We start from the raw sequence: 25,748 nt of genomic DNA, 5'->3' as shown, positions 1-25,748 counted from the left end.
TTTTCCATGTTTGGGTATGTTACATGAAACAACATGAACAATTAGAAGGCAAGTATTAGGGATTGGTATTGAATGAATAGTCCATTGGAAAACAGAAACCAGCTGTGTAGAAACTGGAGCAGATGATTTGACTGGATGATGTAGAAAACCTACTTGGTCAGACTAATTTTTTTTAGGCCTCCTGCAGAGACCCAGGTTGCTTCAGATAAGCAGTCTTATAAAAATCCTTACACCTTTAACCTCCACCCCGAAACATTGTACTAGGCTTCTAGGAAAAAATCTCACATTAAAATTAGACTTTTTCAAAAGAAATTTCAACACATCGTGCTGGGGCCCCTACATACTCACGTGCAAAGAGTGAAGTTGGACCCCTTTCTCTCACCATATTCAAAAATTACTTCAGTGGTTCATATACCTAAATGTAAGAACTAAAAATAAAACTCTTTAAGAATAGAAGTATAAGTCTTCTTGGCCTTGGATTAGGCAAAGCCTTCTTAGATATGATACAAAAAGCACAAGTGACCAAACGGTAAGTAAGGTGAACATCATCAGAATTAAAAATTTATGTTTTAGAGGACACCAGGGAAGTGAAAAGACAATCCATAGAATGCAACGAAGTATTTGCAAATCGTTTATCTGATAAGGGACTGATGTCCAGGATATATACAGAACTCTTACAACTCAATAAAGAGAATCATTTTAAAACCAGTTTTAAAAGAAGATAAAAGATCTGAATAGACATTTCTCCAGAGAAGATATACAAATGGCCATTCAGCACATGAAAAGATGTTTAACACAATTTACTATCAGGGAAATGCAAATCAAAACCACTAGGGTTGCTATAATTAAAACAAAACAAAACAAAACACAGAAAGTAAGAATTGGCAGTGATGTGGAGAAATTGGAAGTGACCCTCATACCTTTCTTGTGGGAATATAAAATGGTGCAAGTGCTTTGAAAAACAGTTTGGTGTTCCTCAAAAGACTGAACATAGAATTGAAATATGACCCAGCAGTTCTGCTTCTAGGTGTATACTGAAGAGAAATGAAAACATGTCCAAACAGAAACTTATATACAAATGGTCATAGCAGTGTTTTCATAATAACCAAAAAGTGGAAACAACCCAAATGTCCATTAACAGATGAATAGCTAAACAAAATGTGATATATACATACAATGCTATATTATTCAGCAATGTAAAGGAATGATGTTCTGTTACATGGTACAACATGGGTGAACTTTGAAGACATGCTATGTTTTAGATCTCCTAAGACCACATATTTTATGATTCCATTTACATGAAATGTCCAGAAAGGGCAAATTCATGGAGACAGAAAGCAGGCAAGTGGTTGCCTAGGACTGGGGAATTTGGAGAAAAATAGGGAATGACTGCTAATTGGTGTGGGATTTCTTTGGGAGATGATGAAATGTTCTTAAAATTATGATGATGGGTGCATAACTCTGAACATACTAAAAAACCATTGAATTGTATACTTTAAATGGGTTAATTATACTGTGCATTATATCTCAGTAGAGGTGTTATATTAAATGTAGGCCTTTAAGCTTATAGTAAATAAGATATAATAATACAAGTAAGATATTATAATGTATTTCCTCAATGCTGAGAATGTACTTTAAAAAATTTTTCAGTGCTTTTTGAAATTACAGTATATATATTTTTAACCATTTATTTATTTTACAATGTATTTTTAAATTGAAGTATAATTGATGTACAGTATTATATGTTACAGATATGCAATATGATTCACAAATTTTTAAAGGTTACACTCCATTTATAGTTATTATAAAATATTGGCTATATTCCCCATTTTGTACAGTACATCCTTGTAGCTTCCTTTATACCTGATAGTTTGTACCTCTTAATCCTCCACCTCTATCTTGTCCCTCCGCCTTCCCTCTCCCCACTGGTAACCACTAGTTTCTTCTCTACATCTGTGAGTCTGTTTCTTTTCTGTTATATTCACTAGTTTGCAGTATTTTAGATTCCACATGTAAGTGATACCGTATTTGTCTTTCTGTCTGACTTATTTCACTTAGCATAATGCCCTCCAAGTCCATCCATGCTGTACACCAGAAACTAATACAACATTTTAAGTCAATTGTACTTCAATTAAACAGCAACCAACCAACCAACCAACTCATTTAAAATATGAGCAGAAGAACTGAACAGACATTTCCAAAAGAGGAAATGCAGATGGCCAACAGGAACATGAAAAGTTGCTCAACATCACTAATATCAGGGAAGTGCAAATCAAAATCACAATGAGATATCATCTTTCACCTGTCAGAATGGCCATCATCAAGAAAAACACAAGTAACAAATGTTGGCAAGGATGTGGAGAAAAGGGACCCCTTGTACACTGTTGGGAATGTAAATTGGTGCAGCCACAATGGAAAACAATATGGAGGTTTCTCAACACCCTAAAAATAGAACCACCATATGGCCCAGCAGTTCCACTCCTGTGCATATATTTGAGAAAAACAAAAGCATTAATTCAGAAAGATACATACACCCTGCTATTAATAGCAACATTATTTATAATCGCCAAGATACGGAAGCATCATAAGTGCACATCAATAGATGAATGGATAAAGTAGATGTAGCATATGTATGCAATGGAATAAAACTCACCCATAAAAAAAGTTATTTTGCCATTTGCGGCCTTTCATTCACTTTTTTTTTCCCCACTTCAAAAACCAGAATTTTATAACTGGCATAAACATTTCCATTGCATCAAAAACAACAAAATACCTAGAAATAAACTTAACTAAGGAGGTTACCTATACTCTGAAAACTAAAACATTGATGAAGGAAATTGAAGATGATACAAAGAAATGGAAAGACATATTGTGTTCCTGGATTGGAAGAATCTAACATTATCAAAATGGCTGTACTACCCGAAGCAACCCATGGATCCAGTGCAACCCCTGTCAAAATACTCATAACATTTTTCATAGAACTAGAAAAAACAATTCCAAAATTTATATGGAACCATAAAAGGCCCCAAATTGCCAAAGCAATCTTTTTTAGGTCTTTTCTCACTTTCGTCTTTTCTCTTTTCTTATGAGAAGTTCCTTCAACATTTGTTGTACAGCTGTTTTAGTGGTGCTGAATTGTTTTAACTTTTGTTTATCTGTGAAGCTTTTGATTTCTCCATGAAATCTGAATGAGAGCCTTTTTGGATAGAGTATTCTTGGATGTAAGTTTTTCCTTTCATCACTTTAAATATATTGTGCCACTCCTTTCTGGCCTGTAGAGTTTCTGCTGAAAAATCAACTGATAACCTTACGGAAGTTCCCTTGTATGTTATTTATTGCTTTTCTCTTTCTAATTTTAATATTTTCTCCTTATCCTTAATTTTTGTCAATTTGATGATTATGTGCCTTGGTGTGTTCTTCTAGGTTGATCCTGTATGGAACTCTCTGTTTCCTGGACTTGGGTGATTGTTTCCTTTCCTAAGTTGGGGGAGTTTTCGGTTATTATCGCTTCAAAAATTTCTCAGGTCCTCTCTCTATTTTTTTGCTTGTTTTTTTTTTTTTTAATGAAGGGGAGCTAATTAGGTTTATTCATTTATTTCTGCTTGGAGGAGGTACTGGGGATTGAACCCAGGATCTCTTGCATGCTGAGCATGCACTCCATCATTTGAGCTATACCCTTCCCCCTCAGGTCCTCTCTCTCTTCTCTTTCTGGGACCCCTATAATGTGAATATTAGTGTGCTTCATGTTGTCCCAGAGTTCTTTTAAACTATCCTCATTTCTTTTCATTCTTTTTTCTGTTCTGCAGTAGTGATTTCCACTAATCTGTCTTCTAGCTCACTGAATCGTTCTTCTGCCTCATTTGGTCTACTCTTGGTTCCTTCTAGTGTGTTATTCATTTCAGTGATTTTATTTGTCAACTCTGGATGTTCTTTATATTTTCCAACTCTTTGCTAAAAATTTCACTCTGTGCGTCCATACTTCTCTTGAGTTCTCTGAACATCTTCGCCGTCATTACTTTAAAATCTTTCTCTGATAAATTGCCTATCTCCTCATCACTTACTTCTTTTGGGATTTTATCTTGCGCCCTGGCCTGGAAGATGTTCTTCTGCTGCCTCATGTTGTCTAGATTTCTATTTGTATTTTTAGGTAGATTAGTTAGGTTTCTTGACCTTGGAAAGATGGCCCTTGTGGGAGACATCCTGTGTTCCAGCAGTACACTCCTCTCTTGTCACCCAAGGGCAAGGGTCCAGCTGGTTCCAGTGTAGAGTCTGGCCTGTGTTTGTAGATTCCTTCCACAGGCTTTGGGATGATGTTTTCTTATTTCTGGTATCTGCCCCCTAGTGGATGAGGCTGGACTAGAGGCTTCTGTAAGTTTCCTGGCAGGAGGAGTCATTGCCTGCCCACTGCTGGGTTAAGCTTGGTCCTGGATCTCTGGTGGGTAGGGCCGTGTCTATAGGCCTTTGTGGCCCAGGAAGTCTGCTGATGGGTGGGGCTGTGTTCCCACCAAGTAGGTTGTTTGGTGTGAGGCTTCCCTATAGGCTGTTGGGTGGGGCTAGGTCTTGGTGCTAATGATCCAGTCAAGATGTCAGCCTCCAGGAAAGCTCATGTAATGAACACTCCCGGAATGTCCGCCACCAGCTTTTATGTCCCCTGAGTGAGCTGTAGCCATCCCGTACCTTCCCAAGAGACTCACCAAAACCAGCAGGCAGGTCTGGCCGAGGTTTCTTGGACCTGGTGCACACAAGATCTGTATACACTTTCCAAGAGAATGAAGTCTCTGTTTCCTCCAGTCCTGTAGGGCTCCTGGAGTTAAGTCCCACTGGCCTTCAAAACCAGATGCCCTGAGGTCTCTTTCTCCTCTCAATGCCGGAACCCCAGGCTGGGGAACCTGATGTGGGGCTTAGAACTTTCACTCCTGTGGGAAGGCCTCTGTGACTTAATTATTCTTCAGCGTGTGGGTCGCCCACCTGGAGGGTATGGGGCCCAATTATATCTTGAGCATACCCCTCCTACCGTCCCGCTGTGGTTCCTTCTTTATGTTTCCATTTGATCTTTTTTGCCAGGTTCCAGTCTTTTTTTGTTTTGTTTTCAATGGTTGTTTAGCACTCAGTTACGGTTTTGTTGTAGTCGCGAGAGAGGCGAGTTTGTTGTCCTACTATTCTGCCATCTTGACCAGGTATAGAATGTGTATTTTAACTGATGTATATATGTTTAATGGACTGGTTTTCCATTTAACTCCCAAAACAGTTAGAATCTGCCATTTGCAACAACGTGGGTGGGCCTAGAGAATATTATGCTTAGGGAAAGACAAGTGCTCTGTTACTGCTTATGTGTAGAACCTAAAAAAGTAAAGCAAGGAATATAACAAAACAAAAACAGACTCACAGATACAGAGAACAAACTGTTGGTTGCCAGTGGGGGTGGGAGTGGAGGAGGAAAATAAGAGGAGGGTTTTAAGAGCACAGGGAAATATAGTATTGTTTTGTAATAATGTTAAATGGAGTATAATCTATAAAAATATTGGATCACTATGTTGTACACCTAAAACTAATGTAATACTGTAAATCAACTATACTTAAACAAGAAAAAAAACGTAGAATCCGAGAAACATACCTCCTAAAGAGTTTGGCAAAATTGTTGCAACTAAAGTTCATCAGTTTTTAGACAAAATTAATTTTTATTGGTGATGTTAGCCCTGGTCCTTCAAAAAATGACTTTAAAAAATGGGGGAGGGTATCTGGTAGAGAACTTAGTGTAGTAAGTGCAATAACAGACTTCCTTAGCTCCAAAGCCAACCCTTGGCTGCTATAGACATACTCTTTTGGGGATTAATATCTTTTTAAGCTCTCATCTATTAACTCCTTAAAGGGCAGTGTATATTCTGACTCTGCTTTTGCAAAGAATTTTTGGTCTTATTACTATTAGCTTTCAAATAGTGTTATATTTGCATACTCCTTTTAAGGATGAAAGACAATTGAGGAAGTCTATATTCTTATTCTTTGAGCTGGTAAAATTCAAAGGTAGGATGCTTAAATGAAAAAAATTCCACTCTCTTCTGATTGTAGCAAAGAAGTGGTTCCAACAATAACTCATGCACTAAGTCAGAGGAAAACCTCTTGGCCTGCAACTACCATTGAGATCTGCCCCACTGGAAAGCATTTTTTTGTCGGTTAGTGGATGCTATTTCCCCTCTGGAAATCAGTTTGCTTGGTGAGAAGGAAACGGTGGTCTAATTTACGTCTCATTTAGTAAAGAAAATAGTGGTGATGTCTTGTATTAGACAGAATTAACTCAGAGGAAGAGTGCTTTATTTTAATGATACACACAGATTAGAATCAGAAAGCTGTCAAGGAACCATGACAGCCACTTTCTCCCATTTCTCTTAGCCAGGGGCTTCAGGGATCATTCGTGGCCTTTTCCTAGTGTCTGCTTCACTCAGTATTTCTAATCTGTCTTTAATACCATCAGTTTCCTCAGAACTTCAGTTTACATATGCCTCTTATTTACTGCTCAATGACCTTTCATTTCAGTTGATTCAGTTTTCCAGTTCTCATTCTGAAAGAATACAGTCTGTTAGTTCAACCTCTCTTCATCGGTCAGGAGGTGCAAATCATCAGATGTTGACTAGGCTACGGGTCCACTGGAATGTGTGCCTGTCCCAAAAGTTGCCAGGTCATGGGCAGTTTAGGGATTGTAGGAGCTGTAGATGAGGTAATCATCTTCTCTTTGTTTACTTTCACTATATCCCTCTACTATAGGGGATTTAGACTTTGTAAGGACAGAGACGTCATCTGTCTTGATCACAGCTCTATCTCCTTTGCCTAAAACAACATCTAAAATGTGGTTGGGTATTCAAGAAATAATAATGTGACCATGATTTCAGTTGTCCTGACCTTTAGAAGGATTTGCTAATGCTGAGTGCCTGTGGTGATAATGCCTACCAGCTTTCCACAAATTAGGATACTGTATATAACCCTGTATCATAAGTGCTTAGTGAATATTTTTGTAATGAATGAAAGAAAACAGCTTTTCCATTTCTTTAAAAAATATGCAGACACCATACCACCTCCTTGGAAGCAGTCCTCTTTTTCCATGCAGATCACTTTGGTTTGTACACTTTCTCACTAAATATATCATTTGTCACTATCATTGGTGGGATGCTGGCTTTTCCCCCTTCTCTATATGTGTATAGTTGTTACCCTTTATGGTTCAGCAACTGCATTAATGCTAATCTTTGGGGTTTTGTTTGGTTGGTTGGTTTGGGGGATTTTGGTCAAGATTCATTGAATATCAGAGTTAGAACATGCATGGGGCTGTACACCAAAAATTGACACAACATTGTAAATTGACTGTAACTCAATTTTTAAAAAAATACATTGAGACCATTTATTCCAAATCCTCCATTTTATGGCCTTAAGTTTCAGTCTGACAAAATTCAGAAAAAACATTCCCAGTAGGAGACTGCAGCTGGGGAGGGGGTGGTGCCAGCAGCAGCTTGTAAGACTATAAGGAAAAAAATCAGAAGAGCTGACTCTTATTTCCTACTGGAGAAAAGGATACAGCTTTTGGTGACAAGCTGCATTCTTTAGCAGTGACTTTATTTTTCCTTCACCACAAACCAGACTTGTACTATTTCCAGCCTCAGCACATTATTTAGGCACTTCCCCACTGCATTGTTTTGTTTAGTTTCTGAAATTGTATCATATTCCCTAAACTGGCTCCAACTTTTAATGCACTACCTTTCACATAGGCATGTTTACACTTTGATCTGTTTTTGTGTTTCTTGACCTGTAAACTCCCTGAGATTAGGACCCTATTATATTTTTCACAACATTCGTCAATTTATATGTGCTTCATTATTAACAAACAACTGGAATGCTTCAGAGATTTTTTTCATCAGAAGGTCAGATCTTTGGTTTTTTGTGTGACTGCCTGTCTTTTCCCTTTGCTCTGCTTCAGCATATTTTGTAATCCTTTGTTCCTTTTCTATTCTGCCCCCTTCTATGATGCTGCATTTCTTTTCCTAACACATATTTTAATTTTAAATTATTCCTTTTCTTTAAGGCAAATGCTTTTCCTTGGATTCTCTTGGGGTTTTTTTGTTGTGTGGGTTTTGTTTTGTTTTTGCAAGAAGACTTCTGTAGAGAATTAAAGAAAGCATTAAGGAGGAAAAAATATTTAAATTTATTTGAAATATATTTGCTTCTCTTACTGTGAATTGTCTCTTTCTCAAAATTTAAACTTGCAAGGCAAGTACATGTATGTCTCCTATTAACATTGAGGAAATGGTTGTTAGAGAAGATTATAAGACATTTTAAGTAGATGATGGGGATAAAGGGAAGGGAAGAGGTCAGAGGAATCAGGAAAGAAGAGATACCTACCTTGGATGACTAGTGATCTGAGTTTGAGAAGGATTGTGGACGTATAAAGAGATAATTAGTTTGCTTTTGGGCATAATATAGTCACTGTGGGGTAGAATGGTAGGTAGAAATTTCAAAGAGTCAACAAGCTGGATTATTACTTGGAGAAGGAATGTTGGTTGTACTTTATATCAGGTCTTCTTTTTTTTGGTTTTATTGTGGCTTAATCCAAATCATTAGCAATTTCTCGTAGCATATTTACAAAATCCTGATATGAACATGTGACATGGATTATGAAAACATGAGTGCTTTGATTTAAATCATTCAGTTATCTAGTCAAGTTTATTGAGTCCCTACTATGTGAAAGATACTGCGCTAGAGAAATAGTATGTATTGGTGAGCAAAACCGACATAATCCCTACCCTTATCAAGCTTTCAGTCTAGTGATGAAGGAATACATTAACCAAATAATCGTACAGATAATCACACCTCTTTAGCCCAAGCACGAAATACTTCATGAATTATATTCATATACACATAGATGAGAGCAGCCAATTGAACCACCCTTAAAGTTGCCAGCGTTTAGCAATTTAGTACTTGGTAATTTAGATTTTCATAAACTGATTCATAGTATCCCTTTTTGTACTAAGTACCCTTGTATATTAGAAATAATTATTTTATAAACATTATTTTCCATAAGTATTCAGAAATCATATTTGTGTTCACTTTTATGAGGGGGAATAGTGTAGGCAGGTACCATTATTATCAGTCATTCTTAATGAATATACTTAGCAAAGCAAAAACAACTCTATAATCCCAGTATTAGAGTGTACACTAACTCTAATAAGTGGCGATTGATTAAGGATTCCAGGAAATGTAAAGAAACACTGAAATGAAAAGAAACAGTGGAGTAAGTTAATGAGTGACTATTTTTAGCTAATAGTAGGTAACCTTTTTAGTAGGCTGTTTATCTATCCATTCAGTGAGAAGCAAAAACAGGCACAGTTCTTATCATGGATCTTACAGTCTGCTGGGAAAGACAAACATTTAAATTATAACTAAATATAAAATTACAACTATAACAAATGCTGTGAAGGAAAGTTACTTGGTGTATAAGAGCCTATAATAGAGGATAATAGAGAAGATTTCTGAGAAAGTTGAAGTTGAACTGAGCTCTGAAAGAAGAAAAAGGAGGTATTTAAGCAGAGTAGTGATGGAGGAGAGTGTTTCAAGCAAAGAATACAGCAAGTGTTATGACTTCATGTGGGAGAGACCATACTTCTGTAAAGGCCAGTGGGTCTAGAAAGCAGTGAGTTGTTAGATGAGGAACAAGAAGGTGCGTAGAGAGGGAGATAGAGAGGTAACCAGACTATGCAGGGCTTTGGAGGTCTTACTACAGACTTTGACCTCCATTCTAAAAGCAATGGGAAGCTACTGAACTGGTTTTAAGGTGTGTTGAGGAGGACATAAGGTTGTATTTGTTTTGGAAGGATTGCTATCACTTCTGTGTAAAGAACAAACTGAGATTTTGCTAGCTAATATTATACACCAAAAAAAGAAATTGAAACTTAGACTGGAGTATTGGCAATAGACATGTAGAGAAACAAACAGATTCTGTCAACATTTCAGTAGAAAATAAGTTCATTAGAATTTGGTTATGTTGTTAAATATGGAAGGTAGGGGGAGAGGTGCCAAGAGGTCTCTGTCTCACACAACTAGAAAAGTGATCTTGTTATTTACTGAGATAGGGAAGTTGAAGATCAGATTTTGGAGGTGAGTTCATTTTTAGACAAGTTGAATTTGAGGTACTTTGGGGGAACTTTGATTTAGGACTGTCCAAGTAGAGCCTGGAGTTTAAAAGCAAGATCTAGACTGGATCATTGATTTATGAATCATTTATATTAGGTAATAGTTTTAGCTGACAGCATGGACATAGTTATTGGCAGAGAGTAGAGGGCAGGAGAAAAGACCAAGACAGTAACAGTCACATTTGTGACTCTAAAAACAGCCATGTTCTGAGATTCTGGGGGATTAGGACTTCAACATAAAAATTTGGGGGGGCATAGTTCAGCACTAACAGCAATTAGTTCAGCAGTAACATCTCTTTCTCAAGTGTTTTTCTCTATGCTAAATAATAAATGGTCAAAATATTCCTTTATATTTTGAAAAAGGAGTAAGACCCAAGTACTGTGTGACTGCCATTGTCAGAACACACCTTTTTTTTTTTTTTACAAAGAAACATTTTTTTAAAACTGAAGTATAGTTGACTTACAATGTTGTGTTAGTTTCTCATGCACAGCTAAGTGATTCAGATATATATATATATAGATATATATATATATATATTCTTTTTCATATTCTTTTTCATTATAGGTTATTACAAGATACTGAATATAGTCCCCTGAGCTATATAGTAGGACCTTGTTTATCTATCTTGTTTATAGTAGTTTGTATCTAATCCTAATTTATCCCTTCTTCCCCTTCCTCCTTTGGTAGCCATAAAATTGTTTTCTGTCTGTGAGTCTCTTTCTTTTTTGTGAATATGTTCATTTGTATCATTTTTTTTTAGATTCCACATATAAGTGGTATCATGTGATACTTGTCTTTCTCTGTCTCATTTACTTCACTTAGTATGATAATCTCTAGGTTCATCCATGTTGCTGCAAGTGGAATCATTTCATCCTTTTTATGGCTGAGTGATATTCCATTGTCTATATACCACATCTATCCATTCATCTGCTGATGGGCAGATGTTTAGGTTGCTTCCGTGTCTTGGCTATTTTAAGTAGTGCTGCTGTGAACATTGAGTGCAGATATCTTTTCAGATTAGTTTTCTCCGGATATATACTCAGGAGTAGGATTATATGGTGACTGGGTCATATGACAACTCTATTTTTAGTTTTTTAAGGAAACTCCATACTGTTTTCCATAGTGGCTACACCAATGTACATTCCCACCAACAATGTAGGAGGATTCCCTTTTCTCCACACCCTCCAGGGGAGCATTTCTAATGAACATCACCAAATAAACTATTTGAAAACAAAGGAGTCAGTGCAGGCACTGTCCATCTTAACATTTTCTAGACTGTAATGTTCTTTGAGTCCATTGGAGGACTTATAGGTCTTAGCATATAATTGTAATCACAGCTATCATTTATTATTGGAAAATAATACTGATCAAAATTGGTAAAGGAAAAAGATACATAGATCCATAGAAAAAAGGCACAGGCTTCCAACAGTTAGTTCTCTCCTAGTAGAGTCACACAGAATGTGCTTAATTCTCCAGCATTGAATTATGCCAACATGTGTGAAGTGTTGTCTGCTAGGGAAGCCCAGGATACTGAGTAGGCACCACTGCTTAGCATATACATTACAGACTCCCAGAGGGAAAGCATGAATCATATTGTTCACACGAAGAGTTTAGGCACAGGGAGCCATCAGTTAGGGAATGTTGAACTGTCCTGGAATCCAAATCTTTTAAAAATTGCTATTTTTTATACCCTTGTCTAATCTTCTATTCATTGTTTCCTACCTGACATTAGAAACAAGATGCCGTTTTTGCCACCTAGAATTACATTGGATCTCTAGTTACTAAACAATAACTCAAACTTCAGGTCATTTAAAAATTTTTTTTGGGGGGAGTGGTAATTAGGTTTATTTATTTTTTAATGGAGTACTGGGGATTGAACCCAGTACCTCATGCATGCTAGGCATGCACTCTACCACTGAGCTACACCCTCCCCACTTTAGGTCATTGTTAACAAGTATGATGGGAATTAAAATTGAGTGTGTGTGGTAAGAAGGGTGAGGCCACATCCATCTTTAAAATATCAGGAGTTCTTAGTCATTTCCTTCCCTATAGAGGTTTTCTGGAAAGTTGCATGTAAACTGAAATTAGAATGATGAATCATTTTAAATATCTAAATGATACTTAGACTGTTCCCTTGATTTAACAACTACCAAAAAAAAAAATACATCCCTAATATGAATAAAAGGTCTGAAGCGCATAGAAGTTAAATAACTTGGTCAAAGTCTTATGATTACTAAGTGGCAGAGCAAGGACAGTCTTTTTGACTCTCAACTATGAAATTTTTCTGCATTGAAAGTTTGCCCACTTAGGTATAAAACCTTGAAGAGGTGAGTATCTAAACCAGAGATGCAGTAGCCATGTTTATGATCATTAGTAACTGAAGGGTCATGTAACTTTTATGTGCACTATAAAGCCTGGTTAACAAAGTTAATTTTTTTAGTGCATAAAATAGGGCTTTGATAATATACATGTTACTTATAGAAGATTCTCTGAGTTTGACCTACACACTGAAAATTTTTGTACCTATACAAACTTGTTTAAAAGGAAATATTCATTACAAAAAAACTTAATAAACCAAAAAAAAAAAATGCCTATGGGCACAGTGCTGCAGATATACAGGGCTGAAAGAAAGCTTTCAAGCTGTGCTAGAGAAATGAAGTCAGTTTTGTGCTTCCTTTGCTCTGTGAAAGCCAGAAGAATTGAGTCTTGATGACTGCACTTGTTAACTGAAGTTTCACTGTATTCTGTATAATCTTCCTAATTCTCTAATAGGTATACACCTATGTAATTAAGATGAAGAGGGCAGAGTCTCTCAATATTGGGTGGCAGGAAGGAGGATTGGGGAAAGCTTCATTTACACCAGTAACTCGCTAGACAGGGTATAATTTGGAACAGTGGACCTGCGGGGAGAAGTAGAGGAAATATCAAGAATAAAGGCAGTAAGATGGGCAAGCATGAAACTTAGAGGAAACAGCTAAATGGGCTGCAATAATAGATATAGCTCTTTAAATATAACATTAATAGTTATAATAGCTACCATTTATTGAGTTTCTACCATTCCAAGGTTCACCATCTTCCTCATTTAAGTCTTATAGCAGTTTTATAATACAGAGTAATCCATATAAATCACATCACTTCAATATGGTCACTCTGTTAAGTGACAGAAAAGTAACTTAACCCTAAGGTTAGCTGGATGTACGAATCATACTTACTAATAAAATGATGTCTCCTTTGCATGTAATATGAACTAAATAAATAAATTTGGATGAAGAATACAGTTCTGATAAGCATTCACATACTTGGTTATTATTTCCTAAATGATGAACTAGACATATGAAAGTAACCATTAATGATTTAATGTGGAAATTCATAAAACATGAAACTTTGAACAACTGGCATTTTACTTGTACCAGAGAATATAAATCTTAATTATTTGATAAAGGATTTACTGGGTTTTGAGATTTTTAATTATAGATTTGTTTTGAATCTCAGAGAAAAGGAATACTTAAAGTTGTTGAATTGCCTTTGACAAGAAACTCAGTAACTACTGTCAGAAAAGGGGTTTATAAGAATTAAGACTAATTTAAAAAAACATAATGTTATCTTTTAAACAGACATTGTAGTGAAGTGTCTTTCTCCTTGAATTAAATATTTCAGTATTTGAGCCTTATTTATATGTATTTGAGACTTTCCCCTAAAATTTCTCTTTGAAAAGGATATTTATACTTGAGCCCATATAAAGTCTGTCACTCTGGGTGCTATTTTATTTTGAGCCACAGAAGCTATTGGCTCAGAACAGCCTCAGTTGATGCTAGTTCTCAATGTTAATGGAGGTTATTTCACAAAATAATTTTTAAAGCTTAACACAACTTTGGCAATTATTCCTGGAGACATGATCTCATAATTGCAAATGTTGGCTGTCGTTGTAAGCAAGTGCTTTAATTGTAGAGATCATGAGTGATCCTACAGGATGAATGGAAATAGCACTTTCTAATGTAATGTTAATAGGTAGTTGTGGCTTTAAATAAGATTTCCCATGAAAACTTCATACATGGATTGAAGGTGTTAATGTCTCAGTTTATTCAGTAGAGATGTTCTCTGAAACACTATATTAGGTGGCTCAAAAATGGATCTAGCCACAATGAAACCATTAGGTCAGAGATGCGCTATCATACTTCACTGAGGTCTCTTCTCAGATGTCTCATCAAAGAGGTTTTCTCTGAGTATCTTATCTTAAGCAGCATCCTTCATCACTGTAGGAACTTTGTTTTGTTTACTCTTCACTCCCCATCAGCTGGCACATAATAATTCAAGTATCTGTTGAAAGAATGTATAAAGAGTGTGAATAAAATTATTTCATAAATGTGAGTAGGAAAAAAAAGCAATACAATTGACCCTTGAATAACATGGGTTTGAACTGCCTGGGTCCACTCATACAGACTTTTTCAACAAATATGTACTACAGTGCTATATGAACCATGGTTGGTTGAATCTTCAAATGTGGAACTGGGAATACAGAGGGCTAATTGTAGTAATAGGTGGGTTTTCCATTGTGGGGGTCAGCACCCATAACTTCTACATTATTCAGAGGTCAAGAGTCTAAATTGCTTTATTTTATATAGTAATTTATACAAGTAAGTAAATGTTATGAGTAGATATTTGGCTATTTAATTTATATTCCTAAAAGCTTGTGTATTCCATTTAGAAGGAAGGTGGCCTCTATTTGGCTCAGTCAGTTATCATGTCCAAATATGTATCCAAAAGCCTAAAAGAAATTGTATGGAAGTTTATTGCAACAATGTCCAGTCTTTCCAAATAAATAATAAATTAAGTTTAAAGTTGTCGTCTACATAAAAGAAAAGTTTGCAAATGAGAAGAGTCTGTAATGGCCAGTTCTAATGTAAATAATGATATACTGAGGCCACAGAACTCCATTGAGACCTACAGAACAGTGAATGAAGTCTGTTTGGTTAATTAATTAGTTACATTCATTTATCTATTTGTGTGTCCGCAATGAATATATCTGGGTTATATGGTTTTCCTGTAGAAATACTTCAGGTAATATTCCATGCCAGTTTTCCAGTAAAGTTTATGTCCTTTAAAGATAAGTCAGATATGCTAAAATTTAGGCAAGGTAAAACAATCTCATGCTGTTGCACACTTGCCCAGTCTGCCTCTCCCTAAGGCCCCCTCCCCTAGCCAAAAAAAGAAGAAACAGAGGAAAACATAACCCCAGAAAACAGATTTTTTAAAAATAATTCTTTTCTCCATTTTTTAAAATTTAGGAACAAGTTCCAGTTCCGGTCTATCATCCAACACCTAGCCAGACTCGCCTAGCAACTCAGCTGACTGAAGAGGAACAAATTAGGATAGCTCAAAGAATAGGCCTTATACAGCATCTGCCTAAAGGAGTTTATGACCCTGGAAGAGATGGATCAGAAAAAAAGATCCGGGAGTAAGTTTCAGTTAATTTACACACATTTCAAAAGTCTATCTTCAGAGATTTGTTTTTGAAAAATATTTTTCTGCATTTTGGAAGTTAGATATTTAATTTTTCATGCAAGAAAATGTTCAGATGGAGCAATTGAGGAAATTTTTCATATAAAAATAGCTAACAAATAAATGATGGTGTGAATTCTGATCATTTTATATCTTGCCTATGTCCACTTGGATGATAGTTAATGTCAATTAAAAATGATTCACCTGTTTAAGTATGAACTAGTACCTAGTGTCAAGGATGTTTAGATCTAAACCCTTTGAGACAGTTGATTCTTAGGATCAATTGCAAAATATGTACCCCACTCCAACCCTTCGAGCTTTATGCACAAAGATATTCACCATAGTTTTATATAGTGAAAAACAATAATAGAGGAAGAGTTAAGTAAATTAAAATATAAGAATACTTTGGTAGTTATGCAGCTATTAAAATTGTTGCTAAAGGTTTTAGTGATACGAGGAAAATATATATCCGTTTCTTAGTTTTTGTCTTCAGTGTTCATTTATTGCATGAGAATCCCTAATGAGGAGAGAACCATTCTCCTTTTAGGTTGAGAATGGCCTTTACCAACACAGGCATAATCTGATTTACTATATCATTGTTTAGTTGTTTGAGCCATAGCACCATTTAGTGTTAGTACTTAAGATCATAACCTATGTAGAATATTGACTTCTGGAACACTGCAGAATTGGGTTGCTTCTTGAGCCTGTAGGAGAGAGCAGTGAATTTGAAACTGGAGTTAATGAAGAGACCTTTAGCCTACAGCAGCCTAGGAAGTAGGCTGAAATTAGTAGCTCTGTTTTAACATGTAGTTATTAAAGTGAAAACTGTCTTACTTCTGGGCTCACACTAAAAATTCAGTTCAAGTAAACAAAATTAATCTGATGATTTCCTTTAATTGCCTACTATAACGTAGCTATTTTACAAGCACAGTTCTAGCAATGGACTTTATCACCACGTGGTCCCTTTTTCTTTGCCCTGTTGAATGCTCGCAACGTTTTCAAATTCCCAGGTGATTGAAATGAGAGATTTTGGATGGATTAACACTTACTAGGAAAGAATTCAGTCTGCATCCTTAGGTGGTAGGATGACAGGCAAGCCATTTCCATCCGTTCATATTGACAGTGTCTTTGTAATAGGGATTTTAAGGAGTATTCGAGGTAGCTGACTTCTCTAAAACTGCTTTCTGATTTCTCTCCCTCACTCTCAACAGGTGTGTGATCTGTATGATGGACTTTGTTTATGGGGACCCAATTCGATTTCTGCCGTGCATGCACATCTATCACCTGGACTGTATAGATGACTGGTTGATGAGATCCTTCACGTGCCCCTCCTGCATGGAGCCAGTTGATGCAGCACTGCTTTCATCCTATGAGACTAATTGAGCCAGGGTCTCTTACCTGACTTCAAGTGAACCATCATTTTTGGTGGTTTTGATCTTTTGTCACTGAGCCCAAAGAGCCAGGGATTAGGAATTAAGATCATGCACAAAAGTTTCCTAAAAATTCCTGAATGGCTGCAGATGTTGGGGGAAAGTACGTGATATTTTAGAAACTTAGGGGGAAAGTAGAATGGTATTTTTATGTAAAGCCTTGACCCAGTGTTTAAAATATAATTGTATTTAGATCTTGTTGTTGCTCCAGTACATAGGAATTGTGTAGTGTTACAGCAGCTGTATATGTTTAAATTGTGCGTATTGAAGATTAGGAAAAAGGTAGTGGTTGTTTTTCCTAAATGAAATAACTTTCTTCTTCCCCCAACCCAAATTCTTTTCTGAAGTTGCTGGCATTTGGGTCAAGGTTTTATTAAAAGCTACATTTTATAACACTGGCACAAAAAAGTAGTTTTAAGCTTGTTTGCACAGTTCTTTTTTTCCATTGGAAATGGAATTCATTGCCTTAGGTCTTTTTAAATAGTGTATTATTATCGTTGGGGCTGGCTCTATGCTTGAAAACCAGTTTATTTATAACCTGTTATAAGTGCTATATCTGTTTGCAGTTAGGAAATGCAGAATTCAAAGTGATCTCCTAGCTTGTAAGCAAACTGAGATGCACTATCCCTTTTCTATAAAAATAGAGTTAGTCTCAAGAAACCAACTCTAGTAAAGTGGGGTTTAATATTACCCTTTCCTATGTATTTTATCTAATTATTTTGGTTGTTAATATGGTGATAATTAAAAGTCAAGGTAAATTTTAAATATTAAGATTTCTGATTTTTTGAGCTTGAATTATGCCACCATGCTTTATGTAAAATGAAAGTGGCACCATGGTGAAAGTGAGAAAAGTTTCTCAGTTGTAATAGTTTTGATTTATTCTTTCCTGTGACCTCCTTCTCTGTTGTCTTGAACCATAGCAAAAGGATACTGCATCTCTTACTGTAGTGCTGAGGTTATTGAAGTTATATAAAACACATCTCAGTCTATGTTTCTTGGGAGGAAGGTCCTGCTAGCTGACTGACAGTTTTAAGCAGGGAGAATTAAGATAAATGTGTTTCATGTTTTGCACACAAATGCAAAATTTGTATAACCACATGACTTCATAGTTGTGATCTCAGAAAAGAAAGAATTTCTCCTTTGTCTTTTTCTTGCAATTCATGTAAGAACACTCTGAATCTCTAAGCTTCTGAAGTGTTAGAGGTAGAGGTGGTCTAGTAAAGATGTAGTTGTAATGTTTTATCCATTTAGCATGTGTTTATTTTTCCTTATGTACTCCAAGGTGACATATTTGTTTAGCTCAGTGATATTACAGCTTAAGAAATCATTTATTAGCTAAAGGAGATGCAATCTCAACCTAACAAATCAGAAAAGTTTCTTATTATTTTATATTGCGTTGAAAATTTGACTCTAACACTTTTCTACATACAAAACACAAAACTCTTGAAGGGTTCTTCATAATTGCATTATAGAGGAATTTACTATGTCATAAGCACTTCTTAAAGATTTGATGTTCAACTGTAGTAGTATCCAGGTTGGTTAATTTTCTTATGAGCCCCATGATGAGTTTGAGAAATTGAAAAAATTAGATTATCAGGTTCTGTTAAATTGTTACATGTATCTTGCTCAAGTTTTTGTTCATTAATTTATATCCACCCAATTACATAAAGCAAATTTGGAGGAAACACCTGAAGTTGTGCAATATTTTCAGCGATACTACTTTTTTTATCTTTGTGTTTTCTACTTAAACATGATGTCTGTCAGCCAGTATTATAGTCAGACTTTCTTTTTTTCTAGATTGTTAAAATTGGTAAATGAAATTTTTTTCCTAAATCATCTTCTATGTTTCTGTTAGTCTTTCTTTATTACAAGCCTTCTTTTATAGAAGTTTGGCAGTAATAATGAAGGAACCAGGATTGAGCTGAATGGCTTTTTTTTTTTTTTTAAGGTACTTTGTATTCTTTCATTTTGATCTCCACATACCATATTAAGAACCATCAATTTTGACTTTTACTGAATTAAATAAAGTTATAATACAGTTGTAAAGGACTAAAGTTAGAGTTGATTACATAAGAATATTCCCCAACTTATCTAATGCTTTCTTTAAAACACATGTGTATAAATTTAATTAATTGCTTTAAAATTTCTAGCTATGTATACTTTTGGGGAAGTATTTTTTGTGGCTTGGCATTTAATACCATCTAATCATAAATTTAGAAGTTTGATAGCTTCAGATTTTCCAAAGCCAAGTAATAGGCACAACATATTTCGATGTGTTTGGTCTTGGCAGTAATATCTGGTTCGAAATATCTGAAAAGCCTGACTAAGAAAAAAATAATAGAATCTTACTCACTTAAATGTAAACCCAACAAGTTGAAATACTTTCAGATACTTGTAGTTTGGTCAACACAAACTTTAAAAATTTAAAAATGAGTATTCTTTATAGGGCATCTCTTAAACCAGGTATTAGAAGACTTCTCCCACTACTTTCAATGTCTGTGTGATATAAAACAAAGTACTGTGAGCATCGAGGTAACAAATTCTCTGTGTACAAAGCTCCTTCTTAAGGAAGCATGCATTGTTAAAAAGGAATAACAATAAACGAGTCAAAAGTCGAGCTGCCTATGGTCCTGAGACTGAAAACGGCAAATAGGAAAGAAGGTAAGTTTCTTTGGCATAATTCAGAAATGCAGGCAGTTGGTGGCCATGTTTGTTTATTACAAAGACATTGGCTAGCAGTCAGTTTCTGAGAGTCAACTGATGACACTTGCATGTAAGTGCATCATAGCTAATGTAATAACCCCAACTAATTTTTTAAGCCTTTGAAATTGGTGGACATGAGAAAAGTTGGAGTTTTGGTTAATATCTCCTGAAGTAATATTAAATTTACTCACCTGAATTTAAAGATCAACTACTCTTTTCCTGGGTAGGGAGAACGCCAGAGAAGATAGTTTGTAACCCCTCCTTCTGTACCTTATGTAGCCTCCCTGCTCTAGTCTTATACTCAGTGAGACTTCCCTAGGACACAGGCCTGGTTCAGGATGTTCCCATCATGTGAGGCATGGGTATGAGGGCCATCAGAGTCCTATGCAGCCTTCTCCTGACTGCAGTATATTATTCCTTTAGGGGGCACAGCTGAATTCCTTCTGTTTCTTCCCCCTGGTTCCTGTTTCTTAAGTATTTTGCCATCATTAAATTAAAAAGTATAGAGTAAAAATGTTCAACTACAAAATTTCCATGGTTGCATTGAGTATCATTATCTTTTTTTAAAGGACACTTTAAGAGATACTTTCTTTTACATTTTAGTTTCTTGAGAAAAGGCCCTGTCCACTGGAAGATTTATTCATCTTTGGAAGCTTTCCACAGGAAGTTTGTTTTTCTCTGCATATGAATGAAGCAGCAGTATCAATAAGGTACAGATTTTAGGCATCTAAAACTGATTGTGATCAAAAGATGACCAGCACCTATTTGCTTTGAACACCTATAATATCAGTGCTTATGGACTAGATTTTTTTGGTGCTGAGAAAAGGAAATTGAAAAAAGTAACTGAGGGTTTTTACCTCAAGTGTCTGGTTATAATGGTGAACTCTGAATGCTTATGAGACAGTTTGGTTGCCTTAGCAAGTGAGGGGCCCAGCTTTTCTCGGGGGGCCACATTGTAGTTAATCTAGTCATTTAGGATCCAAAAGCAAGTCCTTAAGCATTGTGTGAATGGGGAAGCCTGGACTATGCTATCAGAAAGACAATGAGGTTGACTTCCAGCACTGTCCATACCCAAGGTTTGGGAATAACTTCTACCAATTCCAGAATCAGAGCTAGTTCTTCAGCTTTGAAGTAGTGCAAAATAATGATCCTCTCTCCACGAGGGTAGCTGAACTTAGCCCACAGACAGTTAATAGCTACAGGGTATAGGACAGGAAGTTGTTTTTCACAAACCATTTATCCTCATGGCCCTTAATAATCACTGTTGTTTTAATATGAGGAAGAAGAATAACCATTCTTCTTAGTAGTGAGACAGGTGCTAATGGGGCATTTTCATGTTGGTCTTTACTACAAGTATTGTTTATGGGTATGGATTTTGATAAACTGGATTTCTGATTTCTCGTGAGGGTAAAAAATGTGAAATTCCAACTCATATTGACTCTTTGAGCCTGATTATTATTATCACTTAGCTTTTTGAAATATTTTCCTCCCTAAGTCTGGTCAAGGGAAGATGAGGTATTTTTATCAGCTCACAAAGCAGAAGCAATTACTGCTTTTCGCTTTTGGCATGCATGGCACTAGCCTCCCAGCTTCCATGTTTAACCCTATATAAAACAGTCTTCACACAACCTATAAAATTTTGAGTAAATTGGATGGTATCATCCCCCTCCTTAGAACTTTAATTGCTTCCCCTTGTGCAGGGAATAAAATCCAAACTCTTTACTGGAGATAGGCTTTCTGCCTCTTTCCTTTTATAGTACTCAACTTGTTAGCCTCGGAGACATGCTTTTTGTGCTTTCAAAAATGCCTCAAGCCTCTCAGTCCAGGCCTGCGCTCCTACATCTGTTCAGGCTTCACTTCCCATCTCTGGAGTAGCTGACTGGAGCCCTACCTCTCTAACTGGATACTAGATCATACCTTTTCCTCCAACATCCCAATGATTTTATGAGCAAATACTGTTGCTTAAGGATTGCCTTTTTTCTTTTGGCTTTGTCCAAGTTGGACCCTGTCCTCATGATACCAAGTGCAACAGGGGAACCATGCCACATAGACATGTGCTTCAAGCCAAGGATTTCTAGTGTTGGAGTTATTAGCCAGTACCTTTTCCATCCTTAACAGTGGTCCAAGAGTCAATACAAGTCGGAGCTGACTTTAAATTGATCGTTTTAAAGCTTGACTGTCAGTTGAGCGAAGCATGAGCTTTAGGGTTCTGCTGCCTGGCTTCAGATCTTCCTGCTGCATAATCGCTGTGTGATCTTAAGCAAGTTATTTATTTAACCTGTCTCAATTTTCTCATCTGTAAAATGGCAGTAATAGCCCTACTTAATAGGGTGGTTATGAGGATTAGATACATGCAAGGCACTGTTAAGTAGTCAGCACTTATTAGCTAGTATTCTACCCAGAGCATTTGGTGTCTGGTGTTGTAAAGTCTTAATGATGTGAAGAAAAAACCATCCAATCCAGTTATTTGTGAGATGTTAGTTATGTATCTGATTAAACTTGAATGTCAACTTTTAGAAGTCCATAGTAATCTTCTGTAATTGTATGTCTTCCCCAAGTAAGGGCTTTATTATACAGTAGAAGTAACTCAGAGTGCTCACTTAGAAATGGATTTTTCAAGCTCCTAAATGAGGCTCCTTGTTTATAGACTTACCCTGTTGGGCAGTAATGAACTTTGCACCAGATTTCCACAGTGCTGTGCTAACCCAAGCAGAAAGGCACTCTCCAGCCTTGGAAAGTAGCATCTAAGGGCGGGGATGAGAAGTTCCCATTTGCTGCTTGGTTTTTGGAATTCAGGCACCTTTCATTTATTACTGAATATGTGTGATGGTGCTAAAGACAAAAGAAAACTGTTGAAAAGGCACACTGCTGGGCATTAAATTTGAAGCGAACAAGATTGTTGTCCACTCCCCATCATCTTAGAAGAAATAAACTTGGGAGCAACTCCAGAGAGTATCTTTGGGTTTTTTTCCCTATTGAATGATTCAAGCAGTCTGCAGGCTGGGGCTTTCTGAAATCCTCCTAGTGCTGTTCTTCAGTAGCTGAGAATCTTTCACCTGGACCTCAGCCAAATGTTTGGTTGGTGTTGGCCTTTTAGGGTCCTGGCTTTGCTGTCAGGTCGTGGCTTTTTGCTGTGAATGACGATAGCTGTCTTGGAAACACTCCCATTCTGACTTGAGAGATAAGGAATAGGGAATCCTGCCAACACATGGGAGAGCTGATAGGGACCGGCATACTGCTGGAAGCCACCCTGCTGAGTCCAAGGCCTGGGACCAGTGAAAAGTGTAGGTAGAATTTCTTGTTGCCAAGGGCCTGTTCAGATCATGTTACATAGTTGCTGCTTCCTATCAACTGAGTTCCTTTGGATGCATAGGATTCACACTTGCCCTAAATGAGGATTATTTGCTCTCTGGGTTCCCTGGGCCCCTGATTGAGGAAACCTATCATTTCTGGTTACGCTGCCTGGGGACACAAGGCTTTGGCAAAAGGTAGGGAGGTATATATCTGTTGCATCCTTTTGGAGATGAAAGCCCAGAAACGGATTTGACCAGGGTTAGAATCAGAACTGCTGACAGCAGGAAAGAGCTTTAATCTAGTCCAAAGTACTAATCTTCAGAGGATCCATGACTTTCGCAGTCACTCTGAAAATCAGTAGCAAAGAAGGGACTAGAATTCAGGCCTCCTTATTTCTAGGCCAAAACTCTCCACCCGATTGGCTGCCTCTGCAGGGCAGATGTGCTGGAAAAGTCTGCACTGTTAAAGAAGCAATGACCAGAAATGGCTCAAGGCACAACAAGAAGCCCATGACAGAATTTTCACTTTCAGAGGCTTCTGCACAAGGATATGGTGGTGTCAGACACCTAACGTTTTCACCTTCCTCTACATACGTGTTTTTGATAGGCTATCTCAAACTGCAGGTAGGGTAAAGGAGATAGAACCTACAGATTTCTCTTATCAGCCAGACTGCAGCCAGGGCAGCAGACGGAGGTAAAAGTGATTAAGGCTAATTAGTGAAGCTCAGCAGGAAGTAGTAACAACAATGAAACTATCCTGGCATGAAAATTTAAAAATAAAAGCACCGAAGATGAACACTGAGATGAAAGTTTTTTTGTAAATGGCAATTTTGCAAATTATGTTTGGTATGCTGTGACCCATGCTTTTATACAGCAGTAGGTAGCATTCTGATATGTGAGGGAGCCACAGCAGACCACCCTCATTCAGCAGCCTGGCTCTAATCACCCCTTTCACCCTGCCCAACAACCTGGAAATAGGCTGGGCATCCAGGCTTTGGAGAGAGGGCTTACAAAGGACTTGCCCTCCGTGGAACGCATTCTTTTATCTAGTTCTAACAAAATGAGAACTCCTTTTCATAGCATTTCTGCTCTGACAGTACTAAGTGCAAAAGAAGATCCTGGATGAGTGTTTTCTGTTTTGTTTTCCTAATGAGAATATGCTTTACCTAAAACCTATGACTTCATTCAGTATCAGCCACAGGAGGCTGGTTGTATATTAATAGATTAACCCACCCAGGCCCTGGCAGATGCTCAAAAGTGTTTGCTAAATACAGCAGGCTGGAAGATTGGAAAAGCTGTCTGTGGTTCTTCCCTTACAGAAACTACATTCATGTGTTTGAGGAGTCCCATTTTCAAAGATGAATATTTTTCCTGTATACATGATTTTTTCCTCCAGGGAAATGGTTAAGTTGAAGTATGCAGTTGTTAGATTGTGAATGGTAAACCTGGTGTTAGTCACTGACTGAACCTTGAGTCCTCAATTTAACAGTCCCAGAGGTTGCAAATTCAGATGCTTCTAGGGGCCAGAAAGGTAATATAACTTTTGAAAATAGCCTCTATTCAGCTCCAATTGATTGTTGCCCTGTGGGAGTGAGGTCCAATGTTGACAGAAAATTAAAAAAAAAAAAGACCAGAAACCAGATTTATTTGTGAAATCTCTCCATTTTTAAGTGTTAGTAACTTACTCTAAAATTCTTTAAACATTATCTTGTCTAAATAAAACATGCCTGGGCCATATGTCTTCTGATCCAATCTTTCTGCCCTGCCTAAGAATTCAAGCAACACATATTTTACTGAAATAGATGTTGCATGATCTCTTAAGTGTATGTTTTATTACTTAAATACCTCTTTTCTCTTAACAACTGAAAAATCTGAAACATACACAACAGGCCAAGAGTAACCATTCTGTTTCTAAGAAAAATGCTGTCAGTAAATAAATGTACCTTGAAGTGAAGTACAGAAGATTTTTATGTTTCATAAGTTATTCCCAGTGGTTTCAGTTTGGCATATAGCAAGGAGTCAGACTAGCGTCTGAGAAACTGCCTGCCAAATTTTTTGGCTTTAGCACAGAAAGTGCCACACAGATCCCCTTCAGTCAGGCCTCGGCATCGCCATTTCTTACTGGTGGAAATTGATTTTTTTCTTCCTACAGATGAACTCAAAATTATCTCAACTAAAAAGACATGCTTGGTTTTTTTTAAATTGGAAACTTACAAAGGTAGTAAAAATGAAGTGTTCAGAAGTAGAGTGGTAGGAGTCTGTGTGAAAACCTCTATGTCCAACCCCCAGCAGCCTTGAAGCCTGAGATGCACACCCTCCTGAGGGTCCTTCCAGCCCTAGAAGCTGAGACCTCGCTGAAGTCTGAAAAGCACTTTGGCCTGTGGAATCATACAGATTTACCTCATCAGTATAGGTTAAAACAATGATTTACAGGTGGTTGGTTGGTGGTTTTCTTTCTTTTTTTTTTTTTTTTAAGCCAACTTTGATCCCATCAGTGTATTTCTTAGGAAAAATGTAAACTGTTCATACATTCTCTTAAACATCACAGTGAAAAACAAGTACCCGTATATGTGATAGGGCAGGCAGAGGGTTCTACCTGCTCTGTCCTTGGCAAAGGCCCTTGGCCACACTGGTGAAAATGCCAGCTTCACTT

At 36.9% G+C, this 25,748-nt stretch overlaps 1 protein-coding gene across 1 annotated transcript in view; it reads left to right on the top strand.

Moving 5' to 3' along the window:
* Positions 1-19,714, top strand: part of RNF11 (ring finger protein 11) — a 35,225-nt gene extending 15,511 nt beyond the window's left edge. The window contains exons 2-3 of the mRNA XM_010951817.3: positions 15,456-15,625; positions 16,881-19,714. Of these exons, the coding sequence (XP_010950119.1) occupies positions 15,456-15,625; positions 16,881-17,052 (342 nt within the window). The 3' untranslated portion in view covers positions 17,053-19,714. The remainder of the gene's footprint in view (positions 1-15,455; positions 15,626-16,880) is intronic.
* The last annotated feature ends 6,034 nt before the right edge of the window (positions 19,715-25,748 follow it).

The sequence above is a fragment of the Camelus bactrianus genome, chromosome 13 (genome assembly GCF_048773025.1).
Source record: "Camelus bactrianus isolate YW-2024 breed Bactrian camel chromosome 13, ASM4877302v1, whole genome shotgun sequence".
NCBI classification, from domain to species: Eukaryota; Metazoa; Chordata; class Mammalia; order Artiodactyla; family Camelidae; genus Camelus; species Camelus bactrianus.
This window is presented reverse-complemented; position numbering and strand designations above follow the sequence as displayed.